This window comes from Venturia canescens, chromosome 5 (genome assembly GCF_019457755.1).
Source record: "Venturia canescens isolate UGA chromosome 5, ASM1945775v1, whole genome shotgun sequence".
Taxonomy (NCBI): domain Eukaryota; kingdom Metazoa; phylum Arthropoda; class Insecta; order Hymenoptera; family Ichneumonidae; genus Venturia; species Venturia canescens.
In genome coordinates, this window is record NC_057425.1 from 7,995,094 (window position 1) to 8,010,895 (window position 15,802).

Consider the following 15,802-nt stretch of genomic DNA (forward strand, 5'->3'; position numbering starts at 1 on the left):
TGTGTCTTATTTTGGTGTTTATTGATAAATTTTACACATGAAATCATGGAATTCCGACATATTTATTTACAGCGGGTCTTGTGTCTATTTTTATTTTTTTTTTTTAATTATTAATGATTCTCTTTGAATGTCAGTGCGATTACGCTTACAAGCGACAATATTCCTAAACGTTCGCACGCTATTTTCATTTTGTGTTTTCCTTAAGATTTGTTTTTATAATTATAATATATAATTGCTGATTGATTTGTTTTTTTTGTTTCACATAAAACGTACTAGCGTACGAGCAAAATTCGTGGCTCAAGACTTTTTCTTCTACGAAGTCAAAATATTTTCAATCTCGATGAATTACTCAAAGGACTCTCAGATGACCCAACGCCCACCAACTTAGGTGCCTCTCGTCCACAAAACTCCAATTTCCATATAAAAGACAAATTTCTTGTTACTCAAAATCTATTATCACTAGTTTATCGTGACTTTGATAATAGCAGTGAGAGTAAAAACATCTCGCTTCTGGCTCGCGTTTTTTTGTTTTCTGTGTCTCTTGTTTCACGATTTTACAATGAAACTACGTTTGAAAATTTCTGTTCATTCGTGTATCTACGGATTTTGAATATTTATCATATTCACTGTTATTCCTGATGCTTATGGTTAAGCAATTTCGATGGTAACTAGTGATTTGAATTTGCACGTTTATAATTGAAGAAAGAAAAAGTGTCACTTTTATTATATTTCCCTACTGTTGGGTTACAAATTGGGTCTATTCATGAGCTGTACCAGAACTCCGATTAGCTGTTACGCAATACTATGTTTCGGATGATGATGGATTCACATCTTAGTTTTCATTTCAATATATAATCTCTTTATATTATAGAATCCCACGTTGCTCGCTGCATTACGATTATTCGTAATAATCAATAGCGGTCCTCCGTCAAACCACAGAGAATTCGTATTAGTGGCGCCAATGACGAATGTCAGAGAGGCGTACGTGGACGACCTGCAAGAAGCACTTTTTAATGCTGAGAATACGGGAATTCCTGGGAAATTTCCTCGAGTTTTCGGGAGATCATGCACGCCCGAAGGCGCGAGGGATATCGCGCTCACTCGAGTTACACAGTGGAAGAAGAACATGGGCAATTGAATGAACGTGGACGTAAACAAATCCGTAATTGAATGGCTAAAAAAAAAAAACTATTTAGAGAATCATCGGATGATTGATGAGAAAACAAATTTTTGAGGCAATAGAGAAAGGATATAAATGGAGAGGCCGTCGATTCGTACCGGTACCAAAATTCCCGTCGGATAGATCTACGAAATAATTGCAACGAAATTGAACGATAATTGCTCATCGTCATGATCATGTCAAACGGTAATGATCAATTCCACCGTTAAATAATATCGCGTTCAACAAATAGGCGTCCACACAACGTATATTTTTTATTTTGCTTTTTAGCTTATCTCGACAAAACGGACTTTATTGTCGAGGGGAGGGGGAAGGCGAGATAATCAAGAGAAACTCAACCCACTCAAGATCGTATAGTATCTCCGTTGATCATCCCCTCGCCCTGAATCGTCTCGACGACGATGACCAATATTTCTTTGACCCCTCCCCACTTGACGGCACGTATAATATAAAACCGAGGGTGCAAAGAAAATCAGAGAGGAGAAGGAGGAAAAACGTGTGGATTGTATTTATTTTCGTGGACTGCGGCGACGACGCGCATCACGATTCCTTTCTGCGCGTCTCATTTCCTCCAGTCTACGAGCGTGTTCTGCCATGTGCTGTCTCCGCATCTCTTCCTTCACCACGATCTGTTGAAAAAAAAAATTCCATTGTAATGTCACCGGTTTTCGCTCATTCTTCGTTTTCACAAAAGAGTAGATTTGGATGAAAATTCATTAGTGCTATTCAAAGATTCCTATTAGATCACCACCTCACAGGCGCTTATCACGATTTATGCGAGATGACGAGTCATAAAAGATTGTTGCCAGAAAATTGAATGTTTCTTTTTTTTAATTTTCAAATTTCACTAACAACACTTCTCAAAACGATATATTTGAAGAGCATCGAAATGAAGGATGATACATGTTAGGAAATGGTCCTGACTTGATGTAAAGAAAAGTAGAATCGTCAGTTTTTAATCAGGGTTTCATGACTCAAATGCCTTTTCCAGGTTCACATTACTGCTGAAATTTGAACTGATTGGGGATCCGAAAATAGACCTGAGAAAGTAATCTGGCGAGTATGAAGAAAGAAAAAAAAGTTTCCAGTATGAAAACTTCAGTGTTTTCTCTGTAATGAACCCCCCCCCCCCCCCCCGCCCCCCGGAACTTCGGTGGAAATCGTATTCAACTGATATCCAAACGAAGGATGAAGTTTGTAAAAAAACAAAAAATAATAAGTTCATCGACATTTGTTCCTAAGACCCATGTTTGAGATAAATCATTGACGAGGAGGTTAAAGATTTTGGAAAATTGTTTTACCTGCTCATTGGTAAGTGGTAGCCAATATATGCACGGTGTAGCTTTGGTTTTTCGGAAAAGATCATCAAGTAGCTTCGCAGGTGGTGGATCATCTTCCTTCTTTTTGAATTTTCGAGCTGGCGCTGGAAGGTGTGCTTCTAACGTTGGACTTCGACTCCTTTGCCGTCTCTTTTTTTCAAGCTCCTTCTTCTCGCGCTCCTTATCCTTTGCAAAATGTTGACCATCCTCCTTGCCTAAATCCCATTCCCTGACGACCGTTACCTATACAACGATCGTCACACAAGTTTCGTTATAAACGAAGGAGATTTTTAAATTCAATTTGAAGTTTGCATAGTCGGATACACCGATTTTTCGTTGCCTCCAACAATGCAAACTTCAATGTCGTTTTTTTTGTAATGGATCTGAAACAAATGTTGAAAAAATGATAAATCATTAAGCTACAAATATTTCGCACCTTCGTCGTGGAATTCGTTCTCTCATCTCGGGCCCAATCCTGCTGCCATCCATCGTTCACCGCCAGTGGCTCAGTTTTCCGTGACGCGGGTTGATCCTTCGCAAGCTCGCGTGCCATTTCCATGTCTTCCTTTGTGGCGTATTCTACTATTAATTTTTTTGGATTTGATACTGGCCACGATATTCCATGAAGGGCTTGCCTCGTCTCAAACGCCTGATCCTCGTTGCAATACTGTACAAATTCGAGATCAAACAAGCATTTTCAATGTTTGATTATTGTTCACAAAAGTATTATTCTGACATCGATATTTGAATGACTGGAACTATTTCTTGTTTTTTTTTTTATGATTAACTTTTATGTTCCCATGTTTTTTTTTCGAAAACCACCGATTTCAGGTGAGAAAGTTGATGCGCTTGATTGACAAATGTTCACCCATTTGTCAAAAACCAAGAATTTCGATTGCTTTAATATATTCCTGTCGACGTTAGATCAGTTCGATTTACGTACCTCTACAAAACACTTCGACTTAATGCGATCCATCCAGAACCCATTTTCTACGATGGTTCCAGTACGCGACAAAAGTTCCCGAATTTGATTCAAAGTAAAGGGTCGAACCAGATTTTTAATAAGAAGTATGCTCGTGGGTACAGCGGCAGGAGGACTCGGAGATTTGGCGTGTTGCGTGTCCTTCACAATGGAGATTTTCCGCCTTGAAACTGTAAATCGATGACATTATTGGTATTGATATTTTTGTCTTCTCTCAAATTTTGAAGAAAAAAAAATGTATTAGACTGAGAACTCCTATGAATATTCAAACATATAAATAATGAAAAAAAATAATCGATCCTTACCGATGTGATTGTCTCCTTTAGAATCTTTCTTTGATTCCGCGTTCTTCGGTTTTTCATCATCGCGTGATTTATGCTCTGTACCAGATTCACTCGTACTGTAACGTTTCTCTCGTTGATTTCGACGATCTCGCTCCTCGTCGTCGTCCTTCGAGAGACGAACCTCATTGATGGGCAGGGGCTTGGCGCCTGGTACAAGAACCTTGAGAGATTCCGTTGAAACCGAAAATGCTGGCGTAGGGTCGGTTGGTGTGAGAATCGTTCCCCAACGGCGTTTCTTTGGAATGGACTTAACATCATTTTGCTCGCCGCTCGCGTGATTCTCCTAAACATAAAGAACAACGTGATTTTTTTCAATTATTGAAACCCAGCATTTCACATTTTTCCAATTGAATAAAATTTTGATTGTTGAAATTTTCATTGATGAAGAATATTGACGAACCTTATCTTGATTGGCAAGATCGTTGGCCTCATTATCAGGAGCATTTTTCTTTGATTCCACGGATTCTACCGATGGTCTAGCAGCGCTAAAAGAAATAAATCGTTCGATTATTGTCGTTTCGAAAATGTTTAAAAATCCAGAAAAAGGAAGCTAGTGAATAAGTAAATGTGAAACACTAAAATATCTACATTAATCGCAATTTTACTTGTCTTGTTTCCCGATGAAAATGGAGGGGAATAAAATTGATGAATTACTTTTACCAATCGGGATATCCATTTTAAATATTTGGGCAAATCTTCTGTTTTAATGAATATTTGTTTTTGCTTTGATAGGAAATTAACGAGCTTGTTTTAAAATTTTTGCTCGAACTCACAATGATCTCTTCAAGTTGACTTTAGCAGGTTTGTAATTAGTTTGTGCCTGTACAACAGTAGCATTAGCTGCAGGAATTTGTTCGATTCGTTCATTATCATCGTTCGTCTTGGACTTATCATTCTCAACGATTTTTCTTTCATTATCAGTAGGAATATCGTTGCGAGTCGGTGACTCCGGTCGAATCTCGGGCGTTCGTGAAATATCTTTATTGTAATTGGATTCTTCGATGTTGGGCGAGTGATCTCTGGTAGAACGAGATTCCTCGAGGACGTTCCTCTTACTTCTCTTGTTATCTCGTTCGGGTTCGTCCTCGGATTCGCCGGTATCGGAATTGGACGAATCGCGATATTTGTCCCGATGCTTTCTCCTGCTGGTTGTACGTGGCAAAGGTGCTTTAGTAACTTTTTCTTTTTTATCGTTATCCTCAGAATTATCGTCGGAAGTATCGTCTCGTTGTCTCTTTAATGGAACGATGTCTCGACGTTTTTCATGTTCGAGTTCGTTCTCGTCGCTGCTGGATTCTTTGGAATCTCGAAGATCATTGTTATCGTCGGTTGTTTTAGCACTTTCTTCAAGGCTCGTTTCATTCTCGTTTTTGGAACAACGATCAAAAGTTTGTTGGTCATTAGGGACGACTTTGATCTCCGTATTTATATGATCCTCAATGTTATCTTTCTCCTTATTCTCCTTCTCAGCTTCCTTCTCAATTTGCCTCTCGGTCTCCGCTTCGTTGGAGATTTGTTCCTCATCGTGCTTGTTTCCGTCAGGATTCTCGTTGACGCTCGACTTCAGTTCGCCACCGCTTGGCTCAGGAATAGCATCGCTCGGTTTAGCATCATCTTGACGCACATTCGCGTTAATAACAATAGTCGTCTGGCTCGTCTCACCTTGATCCACGTAATCTATGTTTGGTTTCACGTCAGACAATTCGGCTGTTGCGATTTCGGGCGGGAACTCCTTGCTATCACTTACCTCTTCGCTGGAGTCCCGACCTTGTACAACGGAGGTGTTCTCTTCGGTCCTTGGAGCATCCTCAACGGTGGTCTTTGATGAGCCCACCGTCGTACGCTCATCGGATGAATCAATCTCCTCCGTTATACCTTCGCTGCCCTCATGCCATTTGCTACTTCTCTTCCTGCTCGACGAAGCATCCGATGTTTCTGACATATTGCGCTGTCTGCATAATTTTAATTTCTGTATCTCTCCAGGTGACGCATCTGCTCTAGCCACTTTCCATACTGAGCCAGCCTCTGTAGTTTGCTCCTCCTCCTCCTTGATGATTGAAATTTCTGTTGAAGTTACGCTACTCTTCGCTGTTTCATTTAATTTCTCAATGTCTCGACCCGCTAAATGCGACTGAGACGCTGTTTCGCCTTCATTTTCACGTGCCATTATTGCAACTGTGTCATTGCTGTTTTCTCGATCGGGCGATGTTGACGGAGACCTCTTGCCTCTTCTTCGTGTTGATTTTCTCGTTGGCTTCTCCACTTTCTTCTCCGGGGACGCTTTCCCCTTGTTTCTTTCGCTCTTGCGCCTCATTTCTAAAAGAAATTTAGAAAACGTTAACCTTCTCTGAAAATTCTGTTTATATTCAGAGTTGTTCTACTCCGATATGTACCACCTCTTTTTCTCTAATATTCAGTATTTAGACTCAGTAAAGAATATAAATGATAATATTCATTGAAAAGACAGAATTAATTTCAATCTGAGAATAAAAATAAGCGTGTAAGTGCATCGCCGATGTGCCAAAATTCTGCACCGAACTTGATTCAAGATGAAGCTTCTGAAGTGTTGGAGGATTGTAACACTGGCACCTGCGCCAAGACTAAAAATATTTGAAAAATTACTCAAACGTTACATATATGATAATGCAAAAGCCGATTTTGTCACGTATTCGCGCTAATGAATTGACCCTAATCGCGTTTTTATGACGTTCAAGGACGTGAGACAAGCATTCATCGATAGTGAAGTCGAAGTGGCCAATATCAACATTTACGGAGCATTCCATCGCGTCACGATTCCGTCGCGGCTGGAGATACACGTAACAATCGAGCTTCTAACACCACTAATCGCGTATGCATTTTTTCTGCATCGTTATGAATATGCAAACGTTTTGATTTCAGAGTCTGCTATAATTTGTGGTTACCCGAGGAGCGCGTACCCTGGGCATTTGGGTGAAAAAAAAAGGAACGAAAGAAAAAAATCTTCCGATGCCGGGAAAATCTTGTACTTACTTTTCCGAAGAGATCCCTCTAAACTTTCAAAGTTTCTCTCCCAAACTCGTTTGTTCTCGTTGCTTCGAAGACTTTTTTTCTATCTAAACACACATTTATCATTCATAAATGATATATCAGCGAATGAAAAATAGACGCTGTTTAACAATCCTTTAGGCAGGGGGGAGCCCACCGCAAATCTTTTTTTTTTCGATCAAACACGAACTTGATAAATTCTACCAAATGTCGAAGTCGAATGGAGAAGAACGTTTGTTTCTTACATTTTGTAGTTACTAAAACGGCCGACAGAGGGAAGAGAAAATTTGGTGGAATGGACGAATGAACATTGTCGATGAGATTCCACTGCATTCCTTTACAATTTATTATACCAAGATCTCAATCATTCAATTAATTTGTTCAATAAGTTTATAATAGTTGAGGATTCAGTGATAGTATGGAGCTCCGGGGATCAATGTACAAAATAACCAGCGTATACATATCGACAGAGCGAAGGATCTCCTGTCAATAAGCCAAATTCCTTTTTGATCGACGCACCATAAACGAATTCGCTTTTAGTTCCACATCAATCGCATCAAAAAATTAAAATTTATATCTGTTTCAAAGAATCGCGTAATCTATTGTGACGGTCAAAATTTCGAATAACTGTTATTCAATACTTAATGCATAATTTGAAATCCAGGAAAATGTCGGTCGATGATTTTATCTTCTACACGCAATACCTTCGTAATGATTTCTGGTTATTAACGTTTCAAAATTTTCAGTTTTAAGAAAACTATTGTTAATACAACATTTAATTCGAGTTTTCTGCAATTTCAGCCCCATATTCATAAAAAAATTGAAAAAATCATGCCTTTTTGTCTTATGTCGTACGCAGAAAGCAGAATAGACTTCTGAAAATCGAAAAAGTCATTCAGTTTTTTGAAACAATTTAACGAAAATGCAAATTGAAAAAAAAAAAAAAAGATTTTCTGACAACATTCGATGATATGTCTATAGAATTTATCGAATTTATCTAATGTCCAAGGCGATTGCGTGTGGGCAATCTTTCGCCACAATAAGGTGGCCTCTGACGGCGATGCACTGTAACGGAGGCCCGTCATACAGGAGCTTTGGGACAGCGCGACGAGAGTGAAGCAGCGGCACGGAGTAGAATCAGAGAGAGAGTCTCTCGTGGTGGTGCGGGAGAGCGCCGCGCCAGAGGAGTAAGGATATCGGGAAAGGCAGGCAAGCAGGCAGCAAGGAAGCACAGTACATCGAGAGACACGAAGAAAGAGAGTTCACGGTGTGTTTGTATGTGCGCGCGTGTGTTGTCGCTGGCCACGACTTGTGGCTTCTTCGTGTATTCTTTCAATGTTAAAAACGGTCAAGATAAATGCCTCGTTGACATAAAGTATCGGGAGAAGCCTGGCAGAAGGTTGAAAAAAGGCAACAGACAAAAAATAAACTACAAAGAGTTCAAGAAAAAAGAAATGAAAAAAACGTTCGCCAGCCGTTCTCCAAACGGTGACTTCGAGTCTCTCGGTGTTTCCGGTGGTTCCGTGTTCTCCTCGTGAGTCTCTCTCTCTCTCTCTCTCTCTCTTCTACCCCCACTCGACTCACCTGCTGAATATCCTCGCGACTCCTGGAGCGTTATCAAACATATTTTAGACAATGCAACAATGAATATGAATTTGCAACGTTCTCGACACGCGAGAAAACACGATTGTTTAGGGTGAAGCTCCACCTGCTTTATGGGAATTGCGCGAAATCTGTGTGTTCATAAGGATGAGAAAAAAACTCGCATCGATACCCCTGTGGAAGACAACAAAACTCACTTTCGTTATAACCTGCGAAAATCTGCACACGTTCAGTTAAAAAGAAGCGTGTTTCGCGCTGCAACAGAACGGATAAGAAACGGGAGTTTTTATTTTTTTTCTTCTCAAAGTTTTTTCCTCTTCTCCGCTGAAGTGTCGCGATATGGGTGCGAGCGAGAGGGATCGAAGAACCGAGAAATAACGCACCGACGTTTCGAGTTTAAAACAGAAGAAAGAAAAATATAATAGCCCGCGAGAGAAAGAAGGAGAGAAGTAAAGAAAGGAAAAGAGTGCGTAAGTGCCCTCTCGTCCGTCGCCCGGTTTACGCGTGTGTTTCCAACAAAAAAAATTTATTCCATGTGTGTCCGTGTGTGTCGCTAGTGTACCCGTTCTTTTCGGCGCGCAGTCGCACAACCGAGAATTACGCGCGTCGTGCATGTGTTTTTTATGTTCGCGCGTCTATACACGGATGTGTAAGCCTACATATATAACAGTTATGTGTTGTATACCCGCGCAGTTTAGAGTTAGTCTGCCCGGTGCGGTTTCTCTTTATATACGTATATTTCAATATATATCCATATAAATATACAACACACACGTACGCGACTGTACATGTATATAAAGTGGCCGTAAGATTCAATGTGTGGACTCGTCCAGGCTCACGCTCTGGCTCGCGCACACGTTCTCAGGGAGAGCAACGATAGAGAGCATGAGGTAAGTCACGAGCGAGGCCGATCACTCGCGGAGACGGAGACAAAAGTGGGGGCAACCCCCACTTTTTCCTCCTCGCGAGATTGCGAGTACAGAACTCGAGCGAGAGTGCTCCTGAAATCAGAGCGGTTATATTACATTGTTAGGTACCTTATATCTTGCACACACGAGGACTTTTCCCCCCGTTCATAAGGCTTTTTTTTTTACTTTTTTACACTCTCGTTCCTAACGGCGATTTCGGATAAATCCTCGGAACTTTGTCTCATAAGAGGACGACAAACGTTTCGTCCACACACTCGTTATGTCGCTCTCAAATGCTTCTTTTTATTATCTCATTCGAATACTCTTTAAACGTGATTTTTTTTTTCTTACGCGACGAAACGAGACCGCTGGGAGCAAAAGTTGACTCGACCTTCGAAATCGTTTAGAAAGGAATCGACGCAAGGGAATTTTCCATTTTTAAAAAATCTCCATCGCAAAACTTGCTCGCGTCGCGAGCCATTCTTTTTTATTTTCGTACTTGAACGCTCTTACCCCCTAAAATGTCGATTTTTAATTCGGCAATTTTACGAATGTCTTCGAACTGTTGTGAGCCGATTGAAAAACGTGTAAAGCACTCGCTATCCATTAAATCCAGTTTTTCGAAGAAACTACGATCCCGTACACAGCCCCGAGATTTAGGTCCGAAATGAAGCACCTGCCACGAGTTTTAGGCTAAAGTAACAATTGAATCTGAATTGCACACTCCAAGCGTATTGATTGCAGCGCGTGCACGAATTGTCAAAATTACTGGATGAATTTTCCCCCTAGCAGGAAAATGCTGATGTGAATAGTGAAAGCGCGGATTTAGGGGGTGAAGGAACCGAAGCGATTAAAAGTGGTTGAAAAAGATTGAAAAGGGTGGGGGAAAAAATGAGAGGGAAGTGGCGTGGCTGCGAAAAGCAAGCACTGCTCTCGCTCTCGCCTCTCTCGTGTTGATATTTCGGCATGGCGAGGCTCCTGGCCGGCCTTGAGCCTCCCCTGACGCTTCGTTCTCCGCTGTCTGTCTATCCCCACCATCCATGCGAACACACAGCTACATTAAAACGTGCACACATTCGACGATAATACGACTCCGGAGCTCTTTTCGTCTCGTCGATTGTAAATCGTCTTCTCTCCATTCTCGCCCGTCACATCGTCCCTATCCTTTGAGAATAAAACAACGCTTCCTCGAGTCTGATCAATTCGGCGATAAAAACTCGCCCGAAGTGGAAGAAAAAAACACCATCATCTAATAATCCGAAATGAAATTAGTATTTTTTTCACGTTCACTCAGCCCAACGTCGAGGGCATCGTACGAAATATTTTTTTAAGGTTAGTTTTCGTCCCGACTTTGAAACTTCGAGCGCACTTTCCTCAGTGAACGCCGCTCGGAACACCACCCGGCTTGTGATAAAAACTTGAATAAATAAAAAACTTCTCTGACTCTCGAAAATCTGTATTTTTCGAAAAAAACTGCTATCACTGTTCTTCCAGATTCGGCGCGAATGGCTTGAACTTCAAAAGATCGATTGAAGTTCGATAAAATCCTTTGTTTCATTTTTTCACCACCCCCCCAATTTTTGAGGTTATTTTTCTCACCCGAAGTGTCGGTAATTTCGAAGTGTCGAAGCAAGCATCATCGAGAATTTCAACGATTTTTATGCTCTCACATTTAATCCACGTGCGAAAACCCTCGAAGCGATGATTACGAGGAGAAAAATAGACAGAAAGATCGTAAAAGGAAACGGGAACGAATCGACAGGAGTGTCTCCGTGCGGTTGTGTCGCGCGTCGCCGCTCTCCCCCTCTCCTCCTCGTCCACCATCTTTTGCTCGTCCTCATCCCGCCTCGTTTCTCGCCTAGCGGTATATCGCGGTTGAGAAAATCCCTATTGGTTCAAACACTCGCGTCTCAACTTGCGCGTACATGATTCTGCTCTGCTACTGCTTTGACAATTCGATTTTCATTCATCCGCTCAAGTGGAATTACGAAAGTTTTCCAAACGAATTTTTCGTAAACCACCATTTTTCGGATTCCTTCAAATTTCATTTCCCGAAAAAATAGCACACGAACATTCCCGTGAGCGGGATCCTCCGTCAAATCGTTAAAAAATAAGCGAAACAATGAATTTTGAGGTTAGAATTTTTCGTAAGAGACGAAGTTTCATTTTCCAACGAATTTACAATCTTTAACCTCACTTTTCACTATTTCGCCTGAGCCGGTGACAGCAGTGACAAAAAACGAAGTTATCCGACCCGAAACAAAAGCTGTTGCGACTTTTTTTTCGATAATTCACGACCCTTTTCCAACTGACACTTGGCTAAACGACTGGAATCCGGTCCTCCATTTTGGCGTTGATTGCGTCATATTTTCTGTGTTCCGGCGGCGCGATGAATAATCGATCGAATCGCATAGTGATGAGAATCACAGTTCGGGCGTGTGAAAGAATCGCCGAAATCCGACAGGTCGTCGACGAAGAAAGACGAACGAAACGTTCGTTCTTACGAGGCTAATATGTTTACAGAGACGCAGACATATTTGCTTTTTTCCTCTGCGGAGAAATGCAAGAAACAAGAGACAAAAAGACAGTGCTCAAAGCAGTATATTTATACGAGAAACGGTAAAAGCCTAACGCAACAAGTTCGACCTTTCTCGATCGCAACAGTTTTACCCGGCGCATCTCTCGGCTTCTCGTCGTAAATTCACCGTCACCGTCTCTCGTCGCATACTTTCGCACTGTGAAAATCTTCGCTTCAGTTATTTTTTAAAAATCTTTCCGTATGAATATCGATAAAATGAAAATAGTCCCGAATCGTCTCGGCGGAGGTTCTTTGTTCGTCGATCTTGCCGCCCCCTTGAAACCGTGCGCTCGAAATTTGTGCTTTTCGCCATAAGGAGTTTTCGATTGGTTGTCACGGCGCGGAGTCTCGAGGTCTCGATGATCCCACGAGCCTCGTAATCGCTGTGCGCATCAGCGCGAAAAAATGTTCTTTTTTCCGTCGTTTATGTCCACGCCTCTCTCTCTCCCCCTGCGGACGGTGCTCGCTCTTTATTTACATACTTATTTACATTCGAGCGTTGCGAGAGACTCGAGAACCGCGCCGAGCAACCTTTGGAAGGTCGCGAACGACCGGCGTGAAAAACGACTTGTGAAATGTGTCACTTTTATTGGACATTCGCGGCTTTCATAATCGATATTTTTCCCTGAACACACGCCCGGTTTCCAGTGACAATAAACCCCCGATAAGTGCGAAAGTAAAATTGACATTTTTCCTAACCTCAAAAGACAGAAGTTTTGTTGAGCGTCACAAATATGAGGGACGAAAACCGTCCGAGAAAATTAATCCCCAGAAGCAAATTTGTCTAGCGATCTTTATTTATTCTCACGGGTCTAAGAGGCTCGCACGGGAGCTCGCGCGAGTCAAATCGTTTCAGATTTCCCACTCTCGATTCTCGACACACTCTGCTATTTAGCTGTTAAGTTTCTCGCGTGTGTTTTAACACATCACGCGAAATATACAAACGCAATAAATTCGACGATTTTTACGTCGGCCAGGGAAACGACTTATCACCGCGTACACGCTGATTCATAGCCGCGCCAATCGCGTTTCTATATCCCGTGTTGCGTGCACTCTCAGCACACACTACGTCGCTCCGTCGCGCCCTCTCTCTCCGTACGTGCATATATAAATACATAACGCGAGGTGAAATATCGCACACGCTCGAGCCTCAGTCCCTCAGCTTCGTGCCGACTGTTCTCCTTGGATTCATACATCTCGCTGTTCGCTCGCCTCCTCCCACAAATACCGTAATGCAATGGCGACATCAAAATGAACATATTCGTTGAAAAAACGCGATATAATCTGAGCAACTTTTGAGAAAAAAAATTATCAGAATTCTGTTGAGAAGCGAAGCAAATTTTTCGGGCGACGAAACTCATTTTTTAGGTTATGCAAGTAAAATGAAAAAAAATCCGATCGATTCGACAGTCACAAATGACAGATTCGCAAATTCCGATTCACTGGAACATTTGCCATCGATCGATTCAAAGAAAATAAAAAAGTGGCTATTTTCCCGAAAAACTGTCAATTTTGACGACGGAACAAACTTTTCTGAAGCACTAGTTGAGCTTTTCGGTTGCGAGCGCATCGAGCTTGGCCTTGGCGACTAGTTGGCGAGAGAGCCCAGGCCCGGGGTCACCTCGCCCCACAAGGAGCTCTGCGTTTCCCCCGGAGACTGGGAAGTTTACAATTAAAATTCGTTCGTGCCCAAGGAAAAGTCGAAAACAAAAAAATGGAGTTCGAAAAAGCTCGGTATTGCGGATCTACGGATTTTTCCACATTTTACAAAGTAAATATGTGTGTGCACGTGGGTGTGTATTCTTGGGCTTGGCACTCGAGTCTATATTTGCCGATTGATTCACGGGAGCGATCGTTCCCATGCGAGTGATCAAGTTTCAATATCCCTAGGAACAGCCACATTATCAAACAAATGTGCGAGTGCGTATGCGAAGACACGACGAAATAGTGATTTGGATGACGATCAGGTGGCTCGAGATTCCGGATCGGAATTGTTTCGACTATTTTCAAGTTTTCCCCTTAATTTTACGTGAGCCGAACAAAGCATATCGAGAAGTTCAATATTGACATCGACACATTTCATCGACACGGCGATTTATTCGTAAATATTTCGTTTTTTTAACCGAACCTACCTGGACCACACGGAAAGAGAGAGAGAGCTCCGCCGAAACATTCTCGAGACACGAGTCCGTCTCCCGCACTCGTTCGCGCTCATATGTGTGTGTGTGTGTTTGTGTATGTAGAGCTCTTAGCTCCCGTAATCGGCCCGTCGTCAGTTGCGCAAGTTGCCAGCAGATCTTATCGCATTCGCCGCCTCTCTCACTTACTCACTCTCACGAATTATACATTACGATATACGTGACGCGCTTAATACGTTTATATACAAATACAACGAGTTTTAGCAGCCGCAAAGAATTGTGGTAAAAGTATAAGGATCGAAGCGCCCCTGTGTGTTTACAGGCGAACTGGTGCTGCCGCCGCTTGGCAGTGTCGAGAAAAAGGGATACGTGCTCACGAGCTCTTCGCGTATTTAACCTCCGAGCACGAATAAAGAAGGTCCGCGTTGTGGGAGATTAAAGGGAAAGAGAAAAGTGTGGAAGCACACGTGGAAAAGTGTACAAAGGATATTGAGCTCGAAGAACAAAGAAAAAGAGCGAGTGAATTGGGAATCGTCGTTTGAGTTCATAAAGTTTCTTTATTTTTGACGGTTCGATGTTTTCTTGCTCCTTCGGAGGTGCGATCAATTTTCATGACTTTTGTCCGTTTCTTTCGACGTTTCGAGCCAAATCGATCGTCCTTGTGTCCCGAGGATCGGAGGTGTGTATGAGGAATCGAAAAATCTTCCTCGTTGAACGGAAGAATTGTGACTCGTCGAGACGTTCTTCGGTCGAAAGAAAGAGCGCGAACTCGCTGCGCTCGTTCGGCGTGTTAATCGTCGCGAATCCTTGAGACGAACGAACGATCGAACCGCACGAGAGAACACACGCCGGGACATCGCGCGCGCGCCCCGCCGCCACATATTATTACTTTATGAATATTGATGAACCTTTCTCGTAGACTTTGTGTTGCAGATGTCGCTACACTCGCGCTATCGCACCGTTCCTCCGGTGCACATCAGTTTACGGGCTATTCGAGACGAATTTTTCGATATTTTTACTCTCGTTTATCGCCAAGATGCTTGAAAAAAGTTACGCTCCGCACGGCTCATTTATATCGCCAATTTTCACGAAAATGTCGACGAAAAATGAAAATATAATCCTCTCAAACAAACGACTAATATTGACATACGTTTTTTCATTCGAGTTTGCTCGTCGAAGAATATTTGATTTGAAAACGAGGCAGCGAGCACGAGCACAAAAGAAAAATCGTCCGAATCGCTGAAAATTTCGTGCAGTCGCAGAAAAAGGTGAATCGAGCTATTTTTTTTGTTTTGAGAAAAAGACTCGAGGGAAAGGCAGCTTTTATTCGCGTTGAGTAGAATAAATTTAATTTGACAATGGGTTGAAAAATGAATAAACAATATTGCGAAAATTACACATGGAACAGCCCTTGTTTGCACGCATATCATTTTCCCTACAGACTCGGACCACGCGCGTTCTTCCCATGCCATTCTCCTTTGTCATTTGAAGAATTAAAAAAAAATCATTTTCCCTCTGATCTGCTTCGATGCGATGTGCATAAGGATTGCACACGCGCGCACGCACGCGGAGGCTTCGCAAACCGCTCACTCGCAGAGCTCGCAGTGGCAACTTGTGCAAACTGGTTAATAACTTTCATCCGTGGCATTCAATTTGAAAGAAAAAATAACCCGTCGCATATATTTATATACGCGCGTACACGTCGACGCTAAATCAAGCGTACGCTA

General features: G+C 42.1%; 2 protein-coding genes across 9 annotated transcripts in view; one reads left to right on the forward strand and one right to left on the reverse strand.

Moving 5' to 3' along the window:
• On the reverse strand, nt 1-7,024 carry LOC122410646 (apoptotic chromatin condensation inducer in the nucleus). Of its 6 annotated transcripts, XM_043418944.1 has the most exons (10): nt 6,835-7,024; nt 5,573-6,141; nt 5,488-5,502; nt 4,599-5,407; nt 4,226-4,310; nt 3,787-4,108; nt 3,443-3,651; nt 2,936-3,166; nt 2,482-2,742; nt 1-1,809 (listed from the first exon to the last, which is right to left on the reverse strand). In XM_043418944.1, exons 2-10 carry the CDS (start codon nt 6,137-6,139, stop codon nt 1,690-1,692), a joined length of 2,619 nt encoding a protein of 872 aa, XP_043274879.1. In that variant the 5' UTR covers nt 6,140-6,141; nt 6,835-7,024; the 3' UTR covers nt 1-1,689. The 6 variants fall into 6 exon arrangements, 5 of the variants coding, with proteins under 5 accessions (XP_043274879.1, XP_043274874.1, XP_043274877.1 ...); XR_006260996.1 differs by having other exon boundaries at nt 1-994; nt 1,524-1,809; nt 4,599-6,141; XM_043418939.1 differs by having other exon boundaries at nt 4,599-6,141.
• A 1,026-nt stretch (nt 7,025-8,050) lies between these two features.
• Nucleotides 8,051-15,802, forward strand: part of Hr39 (Nuclear hormone receptor FTZ-F1 beta) — a 34,613-nt gene continuing 26,861 nt past the window's right edge. For 2 of the 3 annotated variants that reach the window (XM_043419933.1, XM_043419934.1), the window contains exon 1: nt 8,051-9,341. The gene's annotated coding sequence lies outside the window, so the exon portion shown is untranslated. Of the gene's footprint in view, nt 9,342-13,582; nt 13,709-15,802 lie in introns of those variants that run through there. The other variant, XM_043419936.1, reaches the window with a different exon arrangement.

What these genes read in the sequence shown, in the direction of transcription:
- LOC122410646 (XM_043418939.1), bottom strand. Translation starts at nt 6,139, where the DNA reads ATGAGGCGCAAGAGCGAAAGAAACAAGGGGAAAGCGTCCCCGGAGAAG. An exon ending in AGTCGAAGTGTTTTGTAGAG is followed by an intron (nt 3,167 to 3,442) that starts GTACGTAAATCG and finishes GAATTTGTACAG; the next exon opens with TATTGCAACGAGGATCAGGC. An exon ending in GAACGAATTCCACGACGAAG is followed by an intron (nt 2,743 to 2,935) that starts GTGCGAAATATT and finishes ATCGTTGTATAG; the next exon opens with GTAACGGTCGTCAGGGAATG.